Source organism: Agelaius tricolor, unplaced genomic scaffold, assembly GCF_023055355.1.
Source record: "Agelaius tricolor isolate 1412-34295 unplaced genomic scaffold, bAgeTri1.0.p SCAF_3, whole genome shotgun sequence".
NCBI classification, from domain to species: Eukaryota; Metazoa; Chordata; class Aves; order Passeriformes; family Icteridae; genus Agelaius; species Agelaius tricolor.
The window spans coordinates 31,132,725-31,157,603 of record NW_027269263.1 but is presented as its reverse complement, the minus strand read 5'-3'; the positions used below and the strand labels follow the sequence as shown (position 1 = coordinate 31,157,603).

General features: G+C 41.1%; 1 protein-coding gene across 3 annotated transcripts in view; it reads right to left on the bottom strand.

Annotated features, from left to right (window-relative positions):
• Nucleotides 1-23,688, bottom strand: part of PPP1R12A (protein phosphatase 1 regulatory subunit 12A) — a 112,385-nt gene extending 88,697 nt beyond the window's left edge. For 2 of the 3 annotated variants that reach the window (XM_071423359.1, XM_071423360.1), the window contains exon 1: nt 23,322-23,688. In XM_071423359.1, the coding sequence (XP_071279460.1) occupies nt 23,322-23,558 (237 nt within the window). In that variant the 5' untranslated portion in view covers nt 23,559-23,688. The remainder of the gene's footprint in view (nt 1-23,321) is intronic. The other variant, XM_071423357.1, reaches the window with a different exon arrangement.
• Nucleotides 23,689-24,879: the final 1,191 nt, after the last annotated feature.

The following is a 24,879-nucleotide window of genomic DNA, read 5'->3' as shown; positions in this document are numbered from 1 at the left end:
AAGACACTAACAAAAAACAAAGCAGAAAAACTAAGCAGTGTGTAGCCAAACAAGACCCAGAACCAGTTTTATTATAGAAACTGAGTACATATGTGACCATGGTAAAAATACAAAAAAATTACCACTACCTTTGTGTAAAAGATGAAACTTTAGTCTGATCTTAAATTTGACCCTGAGGCTAAACACATTTGAAGCCTATATGCCAGACTGTGAATCAGGAGCCATCTCTACTCAAGTTTGGAATTCAATTGGCTAACATTCCCCTGAATTAAAAACACTCCTTAAGAAGCTGTAGATTTATGTAATTTTATCCACAGAGGAGAGCTAAGATTAGTTCTCACCATCGTGCCACTGGGTGGACCTAAGCAGCAATTTAATGGATGGCTCAATTGGTTCTTGTATCAGTATTTTAGAAGTTACTGCTGTCCAACTGCAAGTTCATCTACCACACTGACTTGCCAAGTCAACAAATTAAACTTCCCTATACAAGAGTCAATGGGTATGGGAATGTACAGGAGCTGTCAACAGGATATGGGAAGGCACAGGAGCTGCCTACTTGTGCTTAAGTAGGCATTTAGTCTATAATAACAACAGCACGTAGTTCACAATATCTATATACCCCTATCTAAAGTAAATGCATGCTTAGTTCAGAAATATGTGCCATTTTATACCAAGCTACTTCAGATAACTTCAGAGTAGCTACAAATACATTTTTGCTCTGCAGGGTATCAATTTGCTAAAAGCACATTTTACAAGGTCTTAGACTCAAAAAGCCACATATATGGGCTCTCCTTAGAAGAAATCTTTAAGGGCAGAGACTGCCTCTGTGGGATGCCTCAGCTGGGATGCTGAGGTTTTGTTTGAAAGGACTGTATTGATACACTTCTAGATTCAAATTCACTCCTTATCAGTCCTGCACTAAATATAAAGCACTGAGTAAAACTGAAGCAATAAATACAGCATTAACACTCCTGGCTTTAGGAATAGCACAGAAAATACCTACTACTACTGCTCTGCCGAGGACTTACTCATTAGATTGAATTAGGTTAGGCAAAAGACAACACAACTACAGCATGCTGCATACATATGAATATCACAATATCCTCTGTAACACGCTAGGGAGGAGCAAGAGGGAGAAGGAAACAAGAGGGTGAGTTTTTGCCTTTCCATGTTAGTCTCAGCTATAGTTTGCTTTCTTCCCATGGAAATCACTAATGTCAGACAGAACAAGTTGCTTAAAGGGTCACATACTTTGCAATTAAACAAATAGAAATTCAGGTCAGGGAAAATCAAAAGTTTTAATATGTGATTTTGAAGTTTTAAGCCTAGTAAGATCACAAAGGTAAAGCATTCTTTGAAAACCTACAAACAGCTGACCTTGAGCACATGTTGGGGCAGTGCTCACCCTCATTTTAGACACAAAATTGCATCTCAAGTGCAGAGGATAGTTGTGAAAGAAGATATGTGGCAGAATGCACCACTCACTTTTTGAGTTCAAAGTGAAGAAGTTCAGATCCAGACCACCTGAATCCAAATAAAGTCACTTTCTAGTCAAGAAACTTCCAGTAACTTTGCAGCTGTTCTTTGTATCTTTGTACAATATCATTTTATTGATATACTCATCAATAAAATATGTATATATGTGCACTAAAATCAACATACATATCGAGTTTCAGAAGAAAAAGGTTTAAGATTGTTATGAGAATTAATTCCCGCAGCCTTAACGAAAACAACAGGACACCCACACATTTATGAATGGATAAGATCATTAACCAAGCTGAATAAAACTGAGCTGAGCTGTCCCACATGAAGATGGCAAGCAAAAACAATGGTGACACAAAATACATTTACACCATCTTGCTGCTCTAGGGTTTGCATCTAACCACACTATTCCAAAAGCAGAGCATATAATTATCTAACAGACCAGAAAAAGTACTTTGATAAGTACTGCTGTAAAACAGGTTTAGGTATTACCATAGATAGTTCCTTTTACTAAGCAACTCATTTAGCTAAAACAGATGCAAACCCTGTGCTTGGATATGAGTTGTTTATTGTTATAGAGAAGGGAAAATCTAGAAAGATGAGTTAAAGTTATAGCTATAGTTGTGGAGAACCTAGAAGATAGCATTTTCAACTTGAGCACTAAAAAAGGATGCTCCAAGTACACTAAGGGCTGTAGAGTTTGGCCACAAATCTGCAAGCCTTACAGATAATTCTACTGAAGTTGTGGTATTTACAGAAGCTTAAGTGTTTCCAGGAGTAGAAGCAAGATCCAATTCCTGAGTTTGTTTCTCACTACTTCTATAGTAGAGCTGTATAAAGACTTACAAAGAAATTAATTATTGTTTCTTACACATGCATTGAAAATTGAGGTTTTCAGATTAAGGTGTCAGGCATTGATTCATAATGTTCTTAAAAGTGATCCACAATATTTGGTGAAAAAGTTCTCAAGTGTAACGTGAATTGATGTTATCAAAAACAACAAAAAAGGGGCTCATGGTGGTAATTTTCCTTATGCTTTAAACTGCTGTGTTCAGGTGTCTGTGGAGCCTAACAATGAGATCAGAAAACTGTTGGACTGAAATGTGGCCAGTGCCTATAAAGGTACACCAAAGCCCTTGCTCCAGAACTTTCCCATTCTTATTTGGGAAGCTAATGCTATCTAGGGAAGAAGTCTACAGCATGCTCATGTCTTAAGCCATCTGCATAATGGAGACAGCATTCATGCAAGAGCCAGCAGCAAAGACTGGATGTGGGAAGGAAAAAAAAGGAAAACTCAGAATCATCACCTTGAAAAAGAAGTGATTCTGTGTTTAATTTTCACTTCCCCCTGAGAAACCTGACAACAAAGCCAGTTTTCTGTAATTTGGAGCTAACCTGGCTGTCATAAAATCAGGAGTTAATTCCTGCCATGTTATTTATACACTTATTTAGAGAGCACTGAGGTAACAAAAGAAGTATCTCTAAAATAAATGTCTACCCAATGGCAACATGCATTACAACACTAGTTCCAAGTACTGCTTTGGTGGGTACCTATACATGTCTAACTACAGGCCTAGCAAGAATATCACACTGCAGAATATGACTATGCAGTTTAGAAAGAATATTCTATTTACTAGTTCTAGCATGGGCAAATATATAGCTAGAAGAGCTTAAATTCAACAAGAATCCAAGGAAAGAAGGACTGTTGATTTGATTAATATCATTCTTTGTATGAGACATCTATGAGCTAGCTTCATTCAAGTATGAAGTAATGACTCCCTAATTACAGCAATCTTCTCTATTAATGCTTAATATTCAAAATTACCCTGTACTTAAGGTCTTGAACTGAAGATATGAGGTCTAAATGAAGGTTAAATGTGGAACTGCAATACATTATTTGTCTTGCTCATAAGGAAATGGCTTATTTCTTTCATTTGCGAATTGATCTACATCTCAGAACTCTGGCATGCACACTAGTACCAGAGAAGCTGAACAGCTGATGGCCCTTGTGTCACCAGCAATCTCCTCATGACTCCCAAGAAGCACACAGCTATTGGCAGAATTCAAGCAAACTGACACCACCCTTATTCTTCAGGTGTCATGTATAAGTGAGCAGCATGAGTTTCCTCAGTTAAACAGTACCTTAATCTCAGATGACTGTACTGTGTTGTCTCATGGTTCTTGAACTAAGCTAGTAGCAGACCCATCCTAGCACACCAAAGTATGAAATCTACTAGGCAAAACCAGGAAATTTTACTGGAAGTAGCACACGAACACTACAACTGAAGCACTCATGTAACTGGAAAACCAGAAGTACAGGATGATCCTAAATGTCGTTTATGAAGTGCTTAAACTGAGCTTCTGTTTTAAGAATTACTGTTTGCCTTTTAGCTAATTTCTGTTCTCAACTTGGACTGAGTCATTTTTTCCATTACTGCAAGCAAGCTACTTTGTTTTTGTTGGATGCTTTAAGTCTAAGCATATTCAGAACATCACAACTACAGAACTATAGTTAAAGCAAGATAAAATTTGCTGAAATTAACAATTCAAATGAGCTTGAAGCAAGAGTTACAGCCCATTTATTTTCAAAAAAATCTTTCAACTACTTTAATATCAGTAGACAAAATTTAACCCATTCCTTCTTTGCCCTCAAGTACATAGCAACAGTTATCACCTTTTGGATTGATTTTAGAGACCCAACCTTTCGATTTTTTTACCAGTAGAGATCTAAACTTATACCATCTCATATGCAAGAAGGTAACCAATTGTGTAGTTTTAATTTATTACTTTAGGATCTCAGCTTTCTCTAAATGAAAACTTAATAAAAATCAGAGACTGTTGAGAGATCCTGTCATGTTAGAAATAAAATGTTTGAACAGCAAGACAGCATTTCTTTTATTTAATAGCTATTACATTACATGTGTGAAGACATTATTACAAAAAAAAATACAATTTGCAAGATCAGATAATTTCACATGACAGCATTTCTGTTTCCAAAAAATGCCAAAATGTTTACAGGTTAAAGTTACCCTAAGGAAACTGAATAATTATGTCTACACAACTAAATAAGGTAAGTTAAAAAAAACCCAAAGCACCACAAAACAAACACCAAACAGCCCAGAAATGTCAAGAATCCCCCCAGTACTACTATAGTGCCCCTCAATTACTGATTGATCAGTTACAGATACAAATATAGTACAATCTGTGTTTGACAGAATGGTATAATAAGTTAAAAATTTTCTTCAAAAAGAATCAAACATTAAAATGCAAGCAAGCATATTTCATGTATTTGATGGTGCTCTTCCTCCCCAAACTTCATACACATCTTCCACTATGATGCACTGCAGAGCAGGAACGATGTCTTCAGAGGCCTACCCAAGCTTAGCAGGAGTGAAGCCATTGTTTCATTAGGAATTTCTGCTGTGTCTCTATGTCAGGCCCATTATGAGAGAAAAGCCATTGAATACAGCAGTTACCACATAAATTCCCGTATTTCTGTAGCAACTAAGATCTCTAATCAGACCAGGATCTCAAGAAAGATCTACATCCACATCTGTAGAGTAATTCAGGTTTTCTGCAAGAGATTTCTGCTTCAGTAGCCAAAAGGCTACTGGAGTGTAGAAAAAGCCAGCAGTGTCTCCAAAAAGGGAAAAAAAAAAAAAAGCCAAAACAAGAAAACCAGACAGACAAGCATTAGTTCGGACACCAGCAAGAGTCCTGATCTCCCCAAACAACACTCTTGAAGAACTATACTGGGCATCTGTGTTTCTGTATCCAATTCAAAGAATCATTATTCAAAGCAGACAATCTAAATCATACTTTCATTTAAACAAACAAACAAACAAGCCACACCCAAAAATACCTTCTGTTGAACTTATTTCTCATCAAGCCAGTACACTCTGGCACCTCTCAGTCACCTGTTCACATGTCATTAAAAAAAAAAAAAAAGGTCAAAAGACAACATAAGGCAAACTCTAGAAATGTAAGATAACCCATGTATTAAGTAAACATTTGCTTACTTACACAGCACTAAAGTTAACAACTGCATTTGACATTTCTGCTTTGTGGAACAAAGAACGTCCTGCAATTAAAAAACCTTGTTACTCTCTTTTTGTAACAAACCTTTTCTGCTTGGTATGCCACAACAATTCCTCTTTTCCACTCATTTCTCTGCTTCCTATGCCATGCTTTTCAGGAATTAAGACCACACTTCTGTCCAGACTAACTTTGCAGTAGGTGGAAAGATTACAACACATGCCTACCTACCTGCCAAAAAAAGTAAGCGCTGAGATCCAGGAATAGATTGAGCAAAGACATCCCTGTTCAGCAGACTCAAGCCTGTATGCTTGCATTTAGACTGGAGAGAAACTCCTTGCTTGGACTGACTAAACCATGAAAGACCACACTACATGCTATCAAACATCATTCTGAAACTGCTGGCTAAATGCACATAGGAAAAAGATGTGTCAAGCAAAAATAATTTTATTCCTTCTGGTAACCTTGGGAACAGAAAAAAAGTAAGGCACCAGAATACAGCAAGAAACAGAAGATAGGATGCTTACTATAGTTGTCTACCAAACAACCTCTAGTTATGTACTTGCTTTCAACAGCCAAGGATTTGAGGAAGTCCGAATTCCTTAGACCATAAAAATCAAAAGCCTCATAACTTAGATTAAAAAAAAAAAAAGTCTTTAAAGTAGAAGAAAATCCCTCATTTTTATTTCACCTAAAAGTAAGCAGACAAAGGCTAAGCAACTATCCCCCAGATACATCAGTGGCAGAAGTATCTACCCCTTCCACCAGACACTCAACAACCAGCATCTAAAGATAACTTTATATACTTTAAATACAGCCCACCTCATAACAGAAAGTAGTACCATGCTCACAGCATCTACCACTTGAGAGCCAAATCAGAAAGGCTGCAAAACTGCAATAGCAGTTTTTTGTTTTCAAGGACCAGTAGAAGTTTTGTGTGTGTTTTGTGTTTTTCTTTCTCTTTTACATCATTTTTAACAAAACACAGCTCTATTTTGTCTTTCACCTTCTTAATGATCACCCAAAATGCACTTACCACAAAAAAAAATTCTTACTGTGATCTGGCTATTGGGAAAGATCCTTATGATTTTTCACCTTTCAATGCATTAGTTGGGTTTTTTTGCAGCCTTAGGGTATAACCACAAAAGCCTTTTTTCTTTAAAGGCAAAGCTTCAGTATGGCTACCAGGAACACAGATTAAGGAGGCTGCATAATTTTTCTTCCAGTTTATATATATATAATTCTTCCAGTAGGAAGTAGAATTATATATTATAATTCTTCTTCCAGTAGGACCCTTGGGAACAGGGTTACAGGAATGTTAGCAGAACTGTTTGTGGTTTGCCTGCATATATTGCCAGCTTTGCTTCTGCCTACAAGTCAGATTTTTGTCAAAAACTAAACCTGAAGTAGTGCTAGTTGCAAGCCTCCACAAAAACCTAAAATATGCAGCAAGCTTTCACACAGACTAAAAATTTCTACAACAGTTAAATGATGGTTTTATAGGTTTAAATAAGTAGCCCCCTGGGAACAGCACAGAACACTAGCAATTAATACAATTTCACCCAGTTTTTGTCTTCAATTTCTAAAGCTAAACTAAGGATGAAACAGTAGATCTTTCATCTAGGCAGTACATTTAATTCTGAGCCACAGATGCATGGAAGTGTCCTTGTAACCATATAATTTGTCATTTCTACATTCAGTAGGCTTTATAGCTAAGCAATTCCACACCAGCCTCTACAACTGCAGGTGATCAGCATCACTGCTGCATGAAAATGTACATATTTCTCAACCTATCCTGGTTTCCTGCCATTCAATCTGTAAAAGCTGATTCAGTGCAAATAATCACTAACTCCCTAAAACAGCAGCCATGGAAGTAAAGGTCAGGGAATAACAAGAGTTTGTTGTTTTAGGAGAGGAAGTTAGGGAAAGTAAGTATTACAAAGAAAATACTTATGTGAAAAAAGAAACAAAAAACTTTGTCTAGTAAGCAGTGCCTTCATACAAATACATCCCGACTTCCTGGAAAAAGATTGAAAGCAAGTGGCAAATGCAAGGCTCAACTGTCATTTGGTTTTTGAACAGAAGACCAAAGTTACGAGTTTGCTTCAGTATTTGTCTCCTGGAATTCACAGCTGCTTGGCTCCAATTTCCATCTGCAAAATGGATAATTTCCATTTTAGGAGACCAGCTTGCAGGAGGTCAGAGCAATCTGGCTATACTTGATTACACATCACAGTTGGTTACAAGCTGAAGGAGCTGCCTGTGCCAGTACACGCACAAAATAAAATCTAAGTTCATCAAAGCAAGTTTACTAGAACTTCATCAACTGAGGCAAAAGTTGCCCTGAACTTTACTCCTGAGATTCAACTGCTAGTGGAGAATTTAATACCTATGTCTAGCAGTTTTAGCTCAAATGCTGGATGAAATTGCAAACTAAATAACCCCATATCACAGTGATGGAGAGCCAGGATTTTGGCTTCATGCATCCAAAGATTTCTCGATCTCCTAATTCAGCAGCATGTACAACTCATACATTTACCAATTAGCAAATACACAACATCCATTCTTCTCCTTCCCCAGAGTCCTTTGCAGGAAATCAGGGGGGAAAAAAGGATCAGTGATTTATGGTGCTTAGTGGAAGTACAAATTGTCACGACTACTGGCAAAATACAGGAAAGAATTATGGCAATACAGAAAATTCAGAATTATTTAATTGTATGTGACACTTACATTGAAATTACAGGTCAAACCCAACACTAACACTAAAGTAGACACTTGAAAGTTAAAGCTTGTCAATTTGAACATTCTTCTAAAAGAAAAGAAAAAAAATTACTGACATTGGCTTCAATTCCCAAGCTCAAAAAGAATGCTGCAAAAGTTTATTGCATCAAGGATTCAGAGATTTAAAGCCAAAATTGTAGCTTGTTGTTTTATGGCTGAAGAGCACTGTCAATCAGCTAAGCACCTGTTCTACCCATACAGTAACTGTAGTAACTGTAAACTCTAAAAACAGTATGAAGACATGGTAATATTGCAGATTAATTGCATCACTTCTATACATTTGAAGGTTTTAGAGCACACCTGCCTATTCAATCCTGAATGCAGGGGACATCACAAGAATCAACAGAAACTATGTGACATGAAGACGCCTCTTAATAGCTGCAAAGAAAAGGCACTCAATGTTAAGAATTATTAACCATATAATATAAATTACACTTGAAGTGGGAGGGGAGAAAAGTATATCGAGTTAGACAATAGCCATCACAGCAGCCTGTTTTAAAAATAGGCTACGACTACCTGGGGGTAGAAATGAAAAGCTGTTTAAGTGAAATAGATACGAAACTCTGAGATCTCAATACTTCTAAAGCCAAGTAGACAAACAAAGCCCTTATGAGGTTGCTCTAATCGATAACCCTCTGATACTTGCCCATAAATAATACCTATTCCTGTTGCAAAAATGCAATTTTTTTGACTACAGCTGCTTGTAACTATACCATCTTCAGCAAGAGGTTTCCAGGAAGCTTTCCTCAATACTGCAAGTCCTACAGCCTTTACCATAACCAGCTCAATCAGATTTTTTGCACTATTTCGATGAGATGCAGCACTTCCCCTTGATTCTTGCTTTTCTGGACATTGCCTGTGACAAAGGGGTACACTTGATGGCAAGTCAAAAGTCTCACATTAACCAAATCTCAGAGTACACATTCAAATCCAAGACAGCAAAGCAGCCACACCACTGACTCAATTGTAGAAACTCACCCCTTGCTGGCTAAGGGGAAGATTCTCTTATCAAGACAGACCAGTCCATTCAGCCAGTACATTACAGCCCTGCTGTATTTTTCAGTTTATACACTGTGCCCAGTGTAATTTTCAAATTAAAGGCTACCGTCATTCCCTCCATCCCCCTTGCAGAGAATGGGGTAGACACATTACCTTTCTCTAGTTATTCCAGAAGACCCCATCACGCTGCTACTTATCTGCTACACCATCTCCTACACCACACTCCTGGAAAAGCTGGCAGCCCATGGCTTGGACAAGTGCACCCTTTACTGGGTTCAGAGCTGGCTGGATGGCTGGACCCAACAAGTGGTGGTGAATGGTGCTGCATCCAGCTGGTGGATGGTCCCTGGTGGCATCCCCCATGAGCAGCTTTGGGCACAGTCCTGTTCAGTATCTTTACTGATGACTGGGATGAGGGAATTGAGTCTACCATTAGGAAATTCACAGACAGCACCAAGCTGAGGGTGTGTGTTGATCTGCTGGAGGGTAGGAGGGCTCTGCAGAAGGCCCCAGACAGGCAGGATCCGTGGAATGAATCCAATGATACGAGGTTCAACAAGACCAAGCGCCGTGTCCTGTACTTTGGCCACAACAATCCCATGTGGCACTGCAGGCTGGAGACAGGATGGCTGGACAGTGCCCAGGCAGAAGGGGACCTGGGGGTGCTGATTAACAGCAGCTGAACGTGAGCCAGCAGCGTGCCCAGGTGGCCGTGGCATCCTGGCCTGTGTCAGGAACCGTGTGGCCAGCAGGGCCAGGGCAGCGATTGCTCCCTGGCACTCAGCACTGGTGAGGCTGCACCTTGAGTGCCGTGTCCAGGGCTGGACTCCTCACTTTAGGAAGGGTGTTGAGATGCTGGAGCGTGTCCAGAGAAGGGCAATGAGGCTGGTGAAGGTGTGGAACACCAGCCCAGTGAGGAGCAGCTGCAGGAGCTGGGGATGTTCAGCCTGGAGAAAAGGCTCAGGGGAGACCCAATCACTCTCTGCATCTCCCTGAAAGGAGGCTGTAGCCAGGTGGGGGTCAGTCTCTTCTCCCAGACAACCAGCTACAGGACAAGAGCACACAGAGTCAAGCTGCACCAGCTGAGGTTTAGGTTGGACATTAAGAAGAAATTGCTCACAGAAAGGGTCACTGGGCATTGGAATGGGCTGCCCAGAGAGGTGGTGGAGTCACCATCTCTGGAGGTGTTTAAGGAACAACTAGATGTGGCACTTAGTGCCACGGTCTAGGTGACAAGGTGGTTTTAAGGTCATAGGTTGGACTGGACCTCAAAGATCTTTTCCAACCTAGTTGATTCTGTGATCATATATTAGGAAGAACTTCCCTCCACTCCTCATTCTCTGCTAAACTGACAACAGTATTGCTTTTGGATGCATACAGTGTTTTGGGAAAGGAGAGAATCATATTTATCCTCTAAGAAATTGACAACTTTCTACGATATTGACTACAATGACTAATAACGTCTTTCCAAACATCTGTTATCATAGAGTGAGGTTCCACCAACTGATAAAATTCAAACCACTGCACTGTCTAGAACTTGAAGTCCTACATGCAGAAAGCAAGAAGACTGCAGAACCCCCCACCACCTCACTGTGCCTAAACTGGATGTAGTGCATCTTAACCTAAGATTTTAAGATTCTTATATGCCACTTCTAAAGACAGAGCATTACTAAAACTGGACTTCACCCTGACACACCTACAGGTTGGGCAGAGAGATGACTGAGAACAGCTCTGTGGAAAAGGAATTGGGGTGAAGTTTGATGAAAAACTCAGCATGAATTGTCAGCACGAGATCACAGCCCAGAAGGCAAACCATTCCCTGGGCTGTGTCAAAAGGAGTGTGGTCAGCAGGTCAAGGAAGGAGATTCTCCCCCTCTCCTCTGCTCTTGTGAGACCCCACCTGGAGTGATGTGTACAGTTTTGATGCTTTCAAGGTAAGGGCATGAAAGTGTTGGAGTAAGCCCAGAGGAGAACGACAAAGTTGGTAAGAAGTCTGGAGCACATCCCTGGCAGACCAGGTTGCGAGAATCAGGGCTGTTAAGCCCAGAGAAGGAAAGGCTGCATGGAGACCCTACAGCAATCTTCCAGTACCTGAGGTGGGCCTACTGGGAAGCTGGAAAAGGACTTTCTGTCAGGAACTGTAGTGATAGAAATAGGAGTAATGGATACCAATAGAAAGATAGGAAATTTAGACTAGATGTTTAAAGAATTTTTTTACTGTGATTGTGGTGAGACAGTGGAACAGGCTGCCCAGGGAGGTTGTGGATGACCCAGCCCTGACCGTGTTCAAAGCCAGTTTTAGTAAGGCTTTGACCAACCTGATCTAGCAGGAGGTGTCACTGCCCATGGCAGGGGTTTGGCTGGGATTAGATAATCTTTAAGGTCCTTTCCAACCCTTAATACTCTATGATTACATGAAAAATAATTGGGATTAAGGAGATAAATACCTTAACAGAGTCATAATATTCTCAGTGAATCAAGAGTCATCAGAAGTGCCAGAAGCATTTCACAATCTACACTCTGAGGCTGACAAAAGCCAAAGTCTATGGAAACCTTTGATTTACATATTTGGCTTTACAGGAACAATTCTGTGTATTCTACAATTAAACAAAGTTAAAACATTCCAGAGAGAGAAATTTATAGTGCACTCATGGGTCTGGGAGTATGGAGAGTCATTGTAGGTAACCTAACAAGGAGGAGGAAAAGCAGACACGTAAATACCATGTGTCTCAATGGTTGCTGATAGTACTAAAGGAACCAACCATCATGAGACCTTTCTTGGAGAAAGAAATGAAAGCAGGGCACAGACCGGATTTCTGTAAACACCAGCACCTTGTTAAGGTCTCTACAGATTAAGACTTGAATTTGAAGACTGCTTTTATAACTCTAAAAGCACCAATAACCAACCAGTGCTTCTTATTTAATAAAAGCTACAAGGCAGATGGATTTGATTGTCAAAAATCCAGGTTCTGTAATACGAGTAGACCAAAGAGACAGGAGGACATAAAAAGAGAAAGGGGGGTAATTTACCTGGATTAAAAAAATTCCTATCTCTATCACTGTTCTATCTTCGGATCAGAAGATTGTTTTTTACCCTCAGTTTCCCAATGCCCACTTTCATCTAGGTCACAGAACTTCTTAAAAAGAGAAACTTATGCAACTGCATGGAGTAATATGGGTCTCATGAATCACAGCTGCAAAAGGTAAGTACAGAAGTGTATTGATAAACGGTGAGTGATGTCACTCCTAGTTAAAGGACACTCCTCTGCTTTACAGCTTACTATGAGCTCAACGGCAGAACAGCTGAAGCCAGATTTTAAGCCATTTTTGTTTTAAAAAGTGAGGATTCTGACCTAAAAGTTTAAAATCCAAGTAATATCTGCAGCTAAGCTGCAATGAAGCAGTCCAATCAGTAGACTTGGCTGTTAATTGTTTAAATTCTGCATAAGCACCCTTCAAGTAATAATAGAATTCAAAGCATGTTATCAAATACATTATCAGCAGCGCAAAACGACAAGGCAAAATGAACAGGAGAAAAAAGCACCACAAAAATTCTCCCATATTTAAGTCATTTAACTTGGCAATATAAAATAAAATTAGATAATTACAGAGAAAAATTTAAAAGGGCCCAAACTCCTACAAGAAATGAAAGAACAAAGTCTTTCAAATGTGGTCATGAGAGCTTGTCTTGAAAAGACAAAGTACTTGTTAAAATATATGCAGGTAAGAAACTATTGAGATACAAAGCCCTTGGAGGATCTCCCAAAAGGGGGAAATTACATATCAGCTCTTAAGAAAACACTACAGTCATATCTCTGTGTAGTTGATGATAAATGATGTCACTGAAGAAGATATGGCTCTGATGCCAAGGTTTCTTAACAGAAAGTTACTTTTAAGTCCTATTTGGTCTTTTATTTGAATCCCCACAGTTTGCCTGCCTTCAACTTTTAGTGGTGCTTTTATTTATATATTGTGTTTTGGAAACCAAAAAAAAAAAAATCCCCAATACACACAAGAAGTCGTAACAAAAATCTTTAAAACAAACTTGAAGGAAAAGTATTTTTAATAGGACTACTATAATGCAAGCTTTTCTATGCCAGAGCTTTCTTGGTTTTAGGTTTTCATCCAGCATATGCACCTGACACAGCAGGTGTCCTAGCCTAAAAAAGGATGCCAAACCATAACTGCAGCAACAGCTTTTGAAACCTGACATCTTAATAATCACAAGTAGGCTTTCCTAGCTCTTGCAAAGTCTTTGTAATTCAAACTGAAGCTGTTATCTTCCCTTGGGAACTGCTCCATACACATCCAGAAAAACTCTTGTTTCCCTGTTCCTTGTGCCATAGAACCTACTAATGATTAGGCTCCAGAAAGTTATGACACTTTGTTCACAGGTACAGCAAAATTAGGCTTCTTGCAGAAAAAATTCTAATAGTGCTCATCTCCAGCAGTCACATCTTGCTACTTGAGCTTGCAAATGCTATTTAATATAATACAATTGACACGTTTTTTACTATTACAGAGTACAGCAACCTCCTCAATTGCTGAGAAAACAATTGAGAAAGAGCTCTCCCACCCCCAGATCCCACATGGGTAAGCGATAAAACACTTTATAAAACATATAATTGACATCAAGTTGTTACCTGTTTTCCCTAAAACTGGTAGTATTTGAATCACCAGTGCTGTATTTACCTAGAGCTACAGATAAGATTGGTTTCTACAGTAACTTCATGAGCTTTCTTAGGAGTCATATTTGATAGATCCGGCCAAAGTCCGCCTTCAATACTGAGTAAGTCTATTAGAAGTGCTAAGCACAAGAGACACTAGACCTGTTAAGTCACTGTCTGCAGAGATGCAGGAAAGCGGTTTCTCTTCCTAAGTGCACAAACACCTGATAAGCACTGTGACACAAAGCATTAGCATTCACTATCGCTATTAAACACATACAAACACAGGCACAGAGAGCCAAGCATGTGCTAGCAGGCTAGGCTGTCTGCAAGGAAGTAGACAATGAGTGACCAAAAAGCCACGTCCAGTGAGGTTCATAAACAAAAACCCACTGACAGCACAACTCACCCCCTCTGCTCTGTTATACTCAGAAACCAAGAAACTGACATTACACAAAAATTCTTCTTTCAGACGTAAGCACTAAACTTTTATTTTCTACTGAGGAGATCAAGTGCAGGCTCCTCAAAAAAATAGGACCTAAAATAATTCAATTTGCTACAGTAGCTGAATAAAATAAAAGTGGTGGGAAATTGGGAAGTTTGGCAAGCTTTCTGGAGACATTGCTTTATATGAGTGGATAAAAATGAGATTATTGCTTATCAGGAGTCCACATTTGACCTGCAGACACAATGTTGGCACCCCAATTTTCAGTCTTCATTTTGGATAAAACCTAAGGTAATTCATTTTGCCCAAATTTTCAGAAGGTTAAAGCACCATGTTTAAAAACATTTCCAAATAACAGATTAGAAAAAACAAGTTAAAGAGCATTGCAAGCAACAACACTTTTGTTAAAACTTGGGACAACATGCTTTGCAGCCTTAAAATAACAACTTTTCCACTTCAGTAGAAAAGTGTAGGTTTTCAGTCAAGAGCACTAAAGCAAATTTCAGGATATTTGTAAGCTGAAAGTTTCAAAGTCTGAGATGGAATTCCAGTTTCAAAAGGGGCCCACAAGGATCCCAGCTTTGACAGAAGAATGCAGCTCCTCAGTGAAAGCTTCATCCAAGTGAACTGCTTCAGAAGGCAGCACTGACCACACACATACAGTGTACACGCCTGTCAGATGTGTTCACCTTGGTTACCAGATGAAGATATTATTTTGCCCAATATAAATACCTGCTTCAAGTGTGAATTTTAAGAAAAGCTAGTAAGGCAAGTTCATCCTATAAGATTGGAGATTTGTTAGAATTACTAACAAACAGGTTTCATGTTAACATTCACCTCAGTCCTTCAGTGAAAGAACAAAAAAAAGAAAACCCTAGGAAATTGAAAAAACAAGAGATATGTCTATCTATCTATATAGATATATCTATCAGATCCACAACACAAAGCTAACACTTGCAAGTAATTCTCTGATGTACAAGAAACCTCAAGTACTCAAGAAGTGTATCTATATAGATGACTCCTGTTACTCTTCTAGCTTCACAGTCAGGGCAGTAAAACAAACTCCAAAACTAAATAATCACCCTAGAACTAAAACTTGTCTAATAATCACCACTGGCTGGCTAACTGATCACATCAAAGCAAGCTGCCAGTCCCAACTCAAGACCCTGAACTACAATCATAACATGAGAAAAATCAATCAAAGCATATTTCAGAACGAACTAAAAATAATTAAAAAAAAAATCAGTGAGAGACATGGCCCTTTTGAACGTCTTAGGGCTACAACCATTTCTAACAATAGCTTACAGATAATTTAGTATCAGAATCAATGGTCATGTGCTAGTTATAGATCAAGCATTTAAGCATTCAGAAACTACAGCAGTATAGGAGCTATTTATTTGCCATCTTGAAGATAAACCTACTTCTGTGTGGAGGCCCAAAATGAGGCTACATTTGATTCTCAGAGGCTTCACCCTCTTCTTAAAGCCAACTCCACACTTCTCTCTGTTTAACAGACCTTTAGAAGCCATTAGCCTAACAAATATATTGCTAATGGGGTAACTGCTAACACCACTCAGGCATAAATGGGAAACTGTCTTGTTCAAGGACTCCATCATATTGCTCTAATTTTGGTTTCGTTAATGAGCCAGCAAAGATTCAGTTTCCAGGATAAGCACAGTGGCTGATTCAGTGCTCAGTAACTGAAACACAAGAGCTGGGTACCAGGTCTTGTCAAAACAATGTATTAAAAAAAAATTCAACAATGCTTCCCCCCCCCAAGTACTGCGATCATCTTTTGCCTTCTTGTATTGTCTTACAGACTTGAAATTACTGGAAAGGAAACAGCTGAGGAATGCTGCTACTCTTATGCCACGCTTTCCATTGACTGTCATTTCAGGAATGCATATAGGAAAGTAAAGGAGCTTGGAATGTCTCCACCCATCCAGCAGCATCAGAGGCTGACCAGCTTAGGGATGGCTCCACTGCCTTACAACTGCATTCCAGTTTGCATTTTACGGTTGTCAAGATCAATGAAGAAAAATATACTCTTGGGCATTGACAAAACATTTGTTGGGCAAATGCCCTCATATGCTGCATATCTCACTTGGTATGATCTATATTTATACTACAATACAGAAGTAATAAGATGTAACTTACAGATTCTTGGCTGCAAGAATCCCAGAAAGGTGTTGTACTCATGCCACAATTTCAAAACTACCTCCACACTGTGTTCAGAGCATATTAGTTCATCTAAGCCTAACCCAGCTGGACGTATCCTTGGATAAAACATCAGTATGTGCTAAAACAGGTCATGTTCCTCAATTCCACATGCTGCGAGTCCACCTCAGGAAACACAATTACACTGACAGAGACAACCAATTTGCTGGGCTCTCAGTTTTTGAGAGGATTGCACTAAGTGTCTTACTAGCCTGAGTAATAACTTTGAGAAAGGGAGCAACTGAGAGCATGAGCAAAGGGATAAACAAGTAAAGAACTGCACAAGAGCCTGTCAAACCATCTGTTCCAACTACAACATAGCATATATTGTTAAGCCTGGAATACAGATCCCTCCAGAGGGGTAAATCTACTAGTAATTTATACTGACTGCTTCTGTCTCCTAGCCTCAGATTTAGCTAACAACTGAAATTCAGTAATTTAGTAAAACAGCATTCTTGCTACTACAATGTCAAAATCATAAAGGCCTTAAATCAAGTGTGTTCATATCCATTTTATTCATACATACAAAAGCACACCTCATCTACTCTTACAAGCTGCTTTTTGATGACCTATCATGAGAAAGTGTTCTAATAATACCAAAAATACACTAGAACACATAGAAAACCACAGACAAAGCTGTACTGTAAAAGCAGCATTAATGCTACAGTGAAATTCATATCTAGAGACCAACAGAAATTGTCCCTGAACATTAGCTTCAGTAAATACTAAACTCCTACCAGAAGAATTCATCCTTACATTGGAATGCAGAACTCTTCCTCCATGACTACCAAGTTTAAGCAACCTGTCAGTTACACTAACATGAAAACTGGCTTTAAATACTTTAAGTAATTTCTGTATGCTAGAATTCACTTGGGTTATTCTGTTTGTGAACAAGAAATATCCATAGCAATGAAAATACATAGAAATCCCAGGTTCAGACTTGACAGAATAAACCTAGAAAGGTAAAGAGATTGTTACTCATTTCTTTCATAAAACACCAAGGAGAACACAATTTTTTGAATACAGTATTTAAATATCCACTATTACACTCACAGTATGTTATGGAAAATCACACCTTTTTCCCCCTCTTCTTGCCTCCCCTTTCAACGAGTAAAAAAAAAAAAATTTAAAATCTTGGATGACAACATCAGTAGGAAGTTAACAAGTACTTAGTGTACCATCTGAACCTAGCTACTGTAACTACAGAGAGAAAGATTTGTGGCCCACACAAGAACCAATCACAAAAGAGAATTTAAACAAATATGCCTCTGTAGTCTGATCACTGAGTGAAGTCAACATTACATTTATTCCTGGACTCATTTTCTCTGTTTATCTTGTAGCATAGATAAATAGGGAAAAAAAAAAAAGCCACGATAAAAGAGTAATAAAACAAGCTGAACAAATTACCCCAAAATTCTCAGTGGTAGAACATCCACAATGAGAGCATTAGGAGGTTTGGTGATTAGCAGGTTGGTTCCTATCCAAACAGCAAGACTTCAACATCAGTTTTGTAACTAAGCACCAACCTTTCAGTACGAAATGAAGTCCTCCTACTCAACAGTTTCGAAAAGTTAACAAGTTTACCATATGCACCAGTATTTTCATTCTCTGAAAGAGTAATGGTAGAAGTCATAGCCAGGAGGTTACTAGGATAGCTTTGAGCTATTTCCATAACTTCCTTACCCTTGGATGTTGGGTGCTGCTGCTATGATGCAAACACTCTAGATATTTAAGACTGGCAACCTGGTCTTTGCCCTTACAGCTTGATGTGCTGCAGCCCCAGCTCAAACACATGACCTGTGCTACCATTCATCAGAAGGAATACGGACAGTGCAGCCCTAACGCCCTCTATCAAATTCTAAGGCAAAGGGACCCAGTGCTGGTAGATTTTATGTTCCTTTTGCATCACTGGCTGCAGTCTGAAAGGGTGTTGTACCAAGAACACAGTTGGTGCCAAAGGTATCCACACTCGTTACCATATCAGGTACTAAGAACATGCCACCAGAAGCCCTGACAGAACTTTTCACATAAACAGTTGCAAAAACTCCTGCAAAGGAAGGTACTTCTTATCTAAGAAATAAATCTCATAGAACCCAAAGGCAATGACAGCAATAACTGTCCTTAATCAGAAAGAGTAAGCAAACATTCTGTGAAACACAATCTTAATTATTATTCAGGGATAAACACGGCATAGTCCTACAACAGTGGGACCAAATCAAAATTTCTATTTATCACTGCATACTGTCCTATCTGCAGACTAGCATGTAACTATAATGTTGATAAAACAGTCTCACCTTCACATTCAAATGAGCACCTAAAGAACTGCGAAAAATCACAATTTGATACAGAGAGATAGCCTTTGAGGAATTTTGTTTAATTAAACTGTAGTTGTCACAGACAAAAAAGACAACATGAATCCTTCAACAGGAGCTGGGGCCTTCACCAACAACATCCCCTGTGATTATGCAATGATCCCCATGCACAAACAGCCAAGACAATTTCCCTTACCTCAAAAGCAGTACCCTCCCCAGAACAGGTAAGAGCAGCACAGTAGGACATGCTCTTTCCATGCTATGTGGTGGAATCAGGCTACAGCACTCACCTTCCTCATCCAGAGAGAATGAGGCCAAAAACAAGGTTACCATCTCCTAGGTCTGAGCAGCCTCAGAGAAAAAGGGCAGTCAAAAAGCAGGATGCATAAATTGTGATACCTAACCACAGCCTAATCTCAGCCAGTGCTGAGGTGTGTGCAGGTACTCCACACTGCACATCCGATATTCCCAGGGGAGCAATGTGCACAGGAAATCCAGCCTTCCAGGAAACTGGCCACATCGTGGTCCCTCACCACTACATGCAGCCTTTCTGTAGTGCTGTCCAGAAAGGGTGGGCTCCACTTTCCTGTACAAAGCTCTACGTAACTTCTAGACAAACTACTTTCAGCCATTTAAGCAATAAATTCCAGTCAGAGCTAGTGAACTAAATTCTCTTTCATGAAAGCCAAGGAAAGCAGAAGAGAGTTCAAACTCTGAGGAATGATAGGCGTTGAGCTTTCGGGACGAGAGAACTGAATCCCACTCTGAAGACGTATGTCTGCCTAAGACGAAATCAGGTTTTATTGAAAATATTATATAGCCTCTTCTTAAGATTATTTTGGAATATGCCACTTCTACACCCCCCCCCCCCCCCCACTCTGGAGACACAAGTAATCTGCAAGGTCACAGCTCACCTTTGAGCTTCTTTCTTTTCCCAAGTTCCCCTTACATTCCATTGTTAAGGCAGATTAAAAAGCTGCACTTCAAATTAGAGCTCATCCTGCATAACAGCTGTCTGAGACAGCAACATTCAAAACTCCCACCTCCACTGGAGTAATGGCATTGACATCTGATTGTAAATTTAAAGTTCTCATTTACAAGTTTTCTGGTCTTACAGATACATACACACAATATGTATATAATGCAGATCATGCAGCACAACACAGTATCCTGCTGCAATATCCTACACTGCACATATACCTCACAGATAGGAAAACAGTACATAACAGTTTTGTCCTTTGTGCTGAAGGCCTAACCTGAGGACTCGTGCAGAGCAAGTTCTTAAAACGAGCTTTGAACTCAAAATTCTATAGAGGAATAATAACCATAACCTACTGACAATTTCTCCTCTTCTGCAAGATACCAAAGAATTTAATTCATCTGTCCTCAGATATGATGCACTCAAGTCCACTCATTCGTGCACGTGCAGATATAAAACAAAATCTGCTCACTGGCAGTGTCAAGGGCTGCAGCAAGTACCTATATATATCCTCCCTGCTTTCCTCCTCTCAGCTACCAAGTCAAGTAATTGTTTTCCTTCCCATATGCATGAAGAGAAACAATTCTACAGGCAGCTCTCTGATGGTGATGGCACTCTACCCCACTCAGAGAAAAGCTTAGCTAATGGCTTCAGCAACAAAGCTTGATGCTCCATTAAAGACCAGATCTGAAGTTCACCGGAATTTCAGAATTAATGGTACTTCCCCCTCAGCATTTCCAGCTACCTGGGCTGTGAAAAATAAAACAAAGCTGAAGTCTCTTCCTGTAACTGCCACATGTAGCAGGAAAACCAAAGGCTAAATATTACATTATAACATTATATTATATGTAATATAACATATAACATTTAATTCTATCGCTTTTTCAGACATATGCATTTTGTCTCAATAACTGGAAAAAATAAATTGATGGAGGACAAACAGATAGAACCCAAAAAACTACAGTAATTTTACCGTTGCTGAGATAAATTTATTTCTCTGAAGAGCAGTATCTTCTACATGGGATCTGACAGACAACACAAAACAGAAAAAACCCCAACAAACCAAAGAACCACAAAGCAACAGCACTCCACAGCAATCTTAAACACAATAATATGGACTTGAACACAATTACCATCAGTCAGTCAAAAGTGTCAGGAAGAATGACAAGTTTTTGAAGACCTTCCTTTGAGAACAGATACAGCTTTTTTCACGCTGCAGCCAAAATTGATGAAATTAATTCATGCTACAGACTACATCATGTGTGATTTGCACCTTTTATATGGCATATTAGAAGAAGATATGATTTTGTGTTAATAATGAAGTGAAACCATTCAGAGACGTCACAGGCATGGACCTGCTTTATGTTTTTTTTAAAGCAACAGGTAACCTCCACTTACTGTACTGCCTCAAGAGGATTATAACTTCACAACTGATCTTATTTACTTTCAGTATCATAAAATCAGAAAAGGTCTTTTGGTATCACTAAAGGAGGGGAGGGGGAAGGAGGAGCGTGAGCAAGAATTTTAGCAGTGATGTCAATCTTTACCTCTGTTCCCTTAGACTTTGCCCTTCCAAACTGAAAGCTGACTACAATGTACTAAAAAGGGGGAGAATATGCTCAGAATTACCCTGATGAGAGCTTTCTTGTATACAGTATCACAGACATTTTGAAAATGCCTTCTGGACATCAGAAGGCAAGAATGCCATCTCTCATTCTAACAATAGAGTTAAACTAAACGTCATCCTTCCCTACCAATGGCTGGAGTGCAGCAACTTGCAGACCCAAGGATCTAACCAGTTAAGGTATGGCTTCTCATACAGAGCTCCCTGGAAGCATGACCCGACCATAACTTGATTAGAGGGGGATAAATACAGAAAACCTTGCAGCGAAGTGACAGGCTAGCCTGCAGTCAGGTAACCGTGCTGCAGTAACACGCTGACAGGCTTAACCACAACACACACTCATTCTTCCAGTTCAGTTCACAACTGAAAGTAAACCAACACCCTATACAGGGGAGCAAGTGACAACTCAGACAAAGCAAACAGAGCAAAGAGTCATATAATTTTATATCCCATGCTCAAGAGGAGATTCTACCCAGTTCTGCAAGGCAGTTTATGAATTTCTAAAGCCTCACATCCTTGAAAAACCTATATAGGATGAAGAAAACAAATTCACCATCTCATTTTTTTTAATGTAAGAAACCACCTAACCATTTTGGGAAGATTTCTACTTGATCAACCTACAACACATAACCATTAATATATTTTTTTTAAACTACTGAACAACTTCTAAACTTAAGAACAAGAAGCTAGCCTGTCAGAGATATTTTTTTGTTTTCCAGATATTCAGTGAATCCAATATTGTGTGGAAGCTTTTGGCCTTCTAGAGAAAAAAACTATTCAGGCAAACCCGCATTATCTCCGGATTGCCACAGCCTTTCCTTATTTGGCTAACGTTTTGAGATTCCAATCAGACTGCTATGAAGTTCAACATGCACAAAGCATCCATTTTGAGGAAACTTCACAGCCAGTTTCCCGTCCATTCCCCCCCCCCCGGCCCAAGTGAAAGTTACCTCCCTCGGCACCAACACCCCTCCCACATACCCACACCAGAACAAAGCAATATGGATTGGGTTTTTTATTACTTTCCAACGCACGAAAAAAAAAATTAAGATCCCCGCTCCCCTTGAAGTTAAGCTTTCATACTGCGGCGGGAGCCATCGGTAACGAAAACAAGCAGCCCCTTCCTGATACGCGTTTCTATATAATGAACAAAACACTGGTTTCCCCTAGAAACCGGAGAGAAATAGATGATCCGTCTCTCAACACGGCCGCCCGCACACAGGAGCGGGCTTTAATCGGCTAAACTACTGCGGAACCGGGGATCCGAGGGAAGCAGGGAACTACTACCGGGATCCCGGGCAAGGGGCAGCGGCAGAAGCGCCCCTCGAGGGCGGCCCGCTCCTTCTCACCTGCGGTCACCCTCCCACGCCGGGGGGCACCTGCCTCCGGCTCCCTCAGCCCACACGGGGCAGGGCCCGCTCCCCCCAGCCCTCCGAGGGAAGCGCTGCCAAAAGGGGAAAACGAAAGAGGGTCAGCGGCACCTCCTTCCCGCCGCAGGAGAGGCCCATCCGCCCCTTCCGACGCCCTGCCCGCGGGGAGGGGGTGCAGCCTCCCACCCCTGCAGCCCCGCCGGCCCGGGGCTCGGCCCGCGGCCGGTCCCAGGCTGACCCTGCCGCCACCTCCCCGCCCCGACACCCCCCAGCGGAGGGAGCGCAGCCGCCTCCGGCCCCTTCCTCCTCCACCTCCTCCTCTGGGGGGGGAGGGGGGGGGGCACTCGGGCGGCCTCGCCCCCCCTCCGCCCCAGTCCGGCTAGGGGTCCCTCGATCGGCCCAGCACCGACCTGGTGGAGAGCGGTGAGCCCGTCCACATTGGCGTAGTTGATGTCGGCGCCCCGCTCTAGCAATCGCAGCACCTCCTCGGTATCTCCGCTGGAACAGGCGGCCAAGAAGACGGCGCCGTCGTCGAACTTCACCTTGGTCTTCTTGCGCTTGACCACGGGCGGCTCCAGGTCGGTCTCGGAGCCGATCCAGCGCTTCAGCTGCTCGTTCCGCTTCTGCTTGGCGTCCGCCATCTTCATACCCCGCTCGCGCCGGCCCCCTCAGCCACGGCCGCGCGGAGCGTACACACTTTATACCGCCACTATCCCACAGCGCACCGCGGCCGCGCGCGCTCACCCGCCCAGGGAGGGCGCGGGGCGGGCGGGGAGGGGAGAGGCGGGGCGGTGGTGTTCATTAGCATAATCCCGCGAGATTGCTGGGGGGCGGGCAGCGGGGCCGGGCTGGGCCGAGCCGAGAGGGGAGTGGGAGCTGGGAATGGGAGTTGTGGGGGGAGAGTGGAAGTTGGGAATTGAGAGGGGGAGCTGTGAATTGTGAGGAGGGAATGGGAGTTGTGAGGAGAGAGTGGAAGTTGGGAATTGAGAGGGGGAGTTGTGAATTGTGAGGAGGGAATGGGAGTTGTGAGGAGGAGTTGGGAATTGGGAGTTGAGAGGGGGAGTTGGGAGTTGTGAGGGGGGAGTGGGAGTGCAGCCCCGCCTCCTGTCCCCTTCGCTGAAGGCGCTGCCCATTCCCACCTGCGACTTCTGTCACCTGCGGCGAGGTCGGTGTTTCCGCCTGCGCTCGCAAACGGGGCACATGCAGCCATTTGACTGGAAAAGAGGAAATAAATGGAGCAACCTGCTTGAGGGTCCTTTGTTTTGGGAGGTTAGACAGGACCACCTCAGACCAGCTTGATGTACGAAAGCACCAACTACCATTTGCTTCTACACTTCAGGAGGCCCCAGGGAAGCTGGAGAGGGACTCCTTGTAAGGAGCTGTTGTGATTGAACAAGGAGTAATGGGTACAAATTACACTAGATATTTTTGCAAAAAATTCTTTATTGTGGTGAGACACTGGAACAGGCTGCCCAGGGAGGTTGTGGATGCCCCAGCCCTGGCAGAGATCAAAGCCAGTTTGGGTAAGGCGTTGACCAACCTGGTCTAGAGGGAAGTGTCACTGCCCATGGCAGGGGATTGGGATTAGATGACTTTTAAGATCCATTCCAACACCATAACATTCCATGATTCTGTCATTCAACATGGCAATGGACAAAGCCCTGTGCTTGTTGTCCGTTTCACTTACAGTTCACTTCCATGATGTCAAAACCCGGGAGTAGCACAGCCATCCTTTCTTTTGGGAGAAAACAAATAGTTACAAACCACGCAGCATTTGAAGATACGAAGACTAAAACGTTTTTGTTCAGAGTTGCAACTTCTAGGAACCAAGCTATAACAGATCATAAAGTTTTTTCTATGCACAGCCTGTTTTCTTTAGCTAAAAGCAATATGTATTTTGCTTTAAATGGAATAATCTCTGGGGATAAAATGTGGTTTTGAACTTACAGGAAAATAAGTTTTATTTTC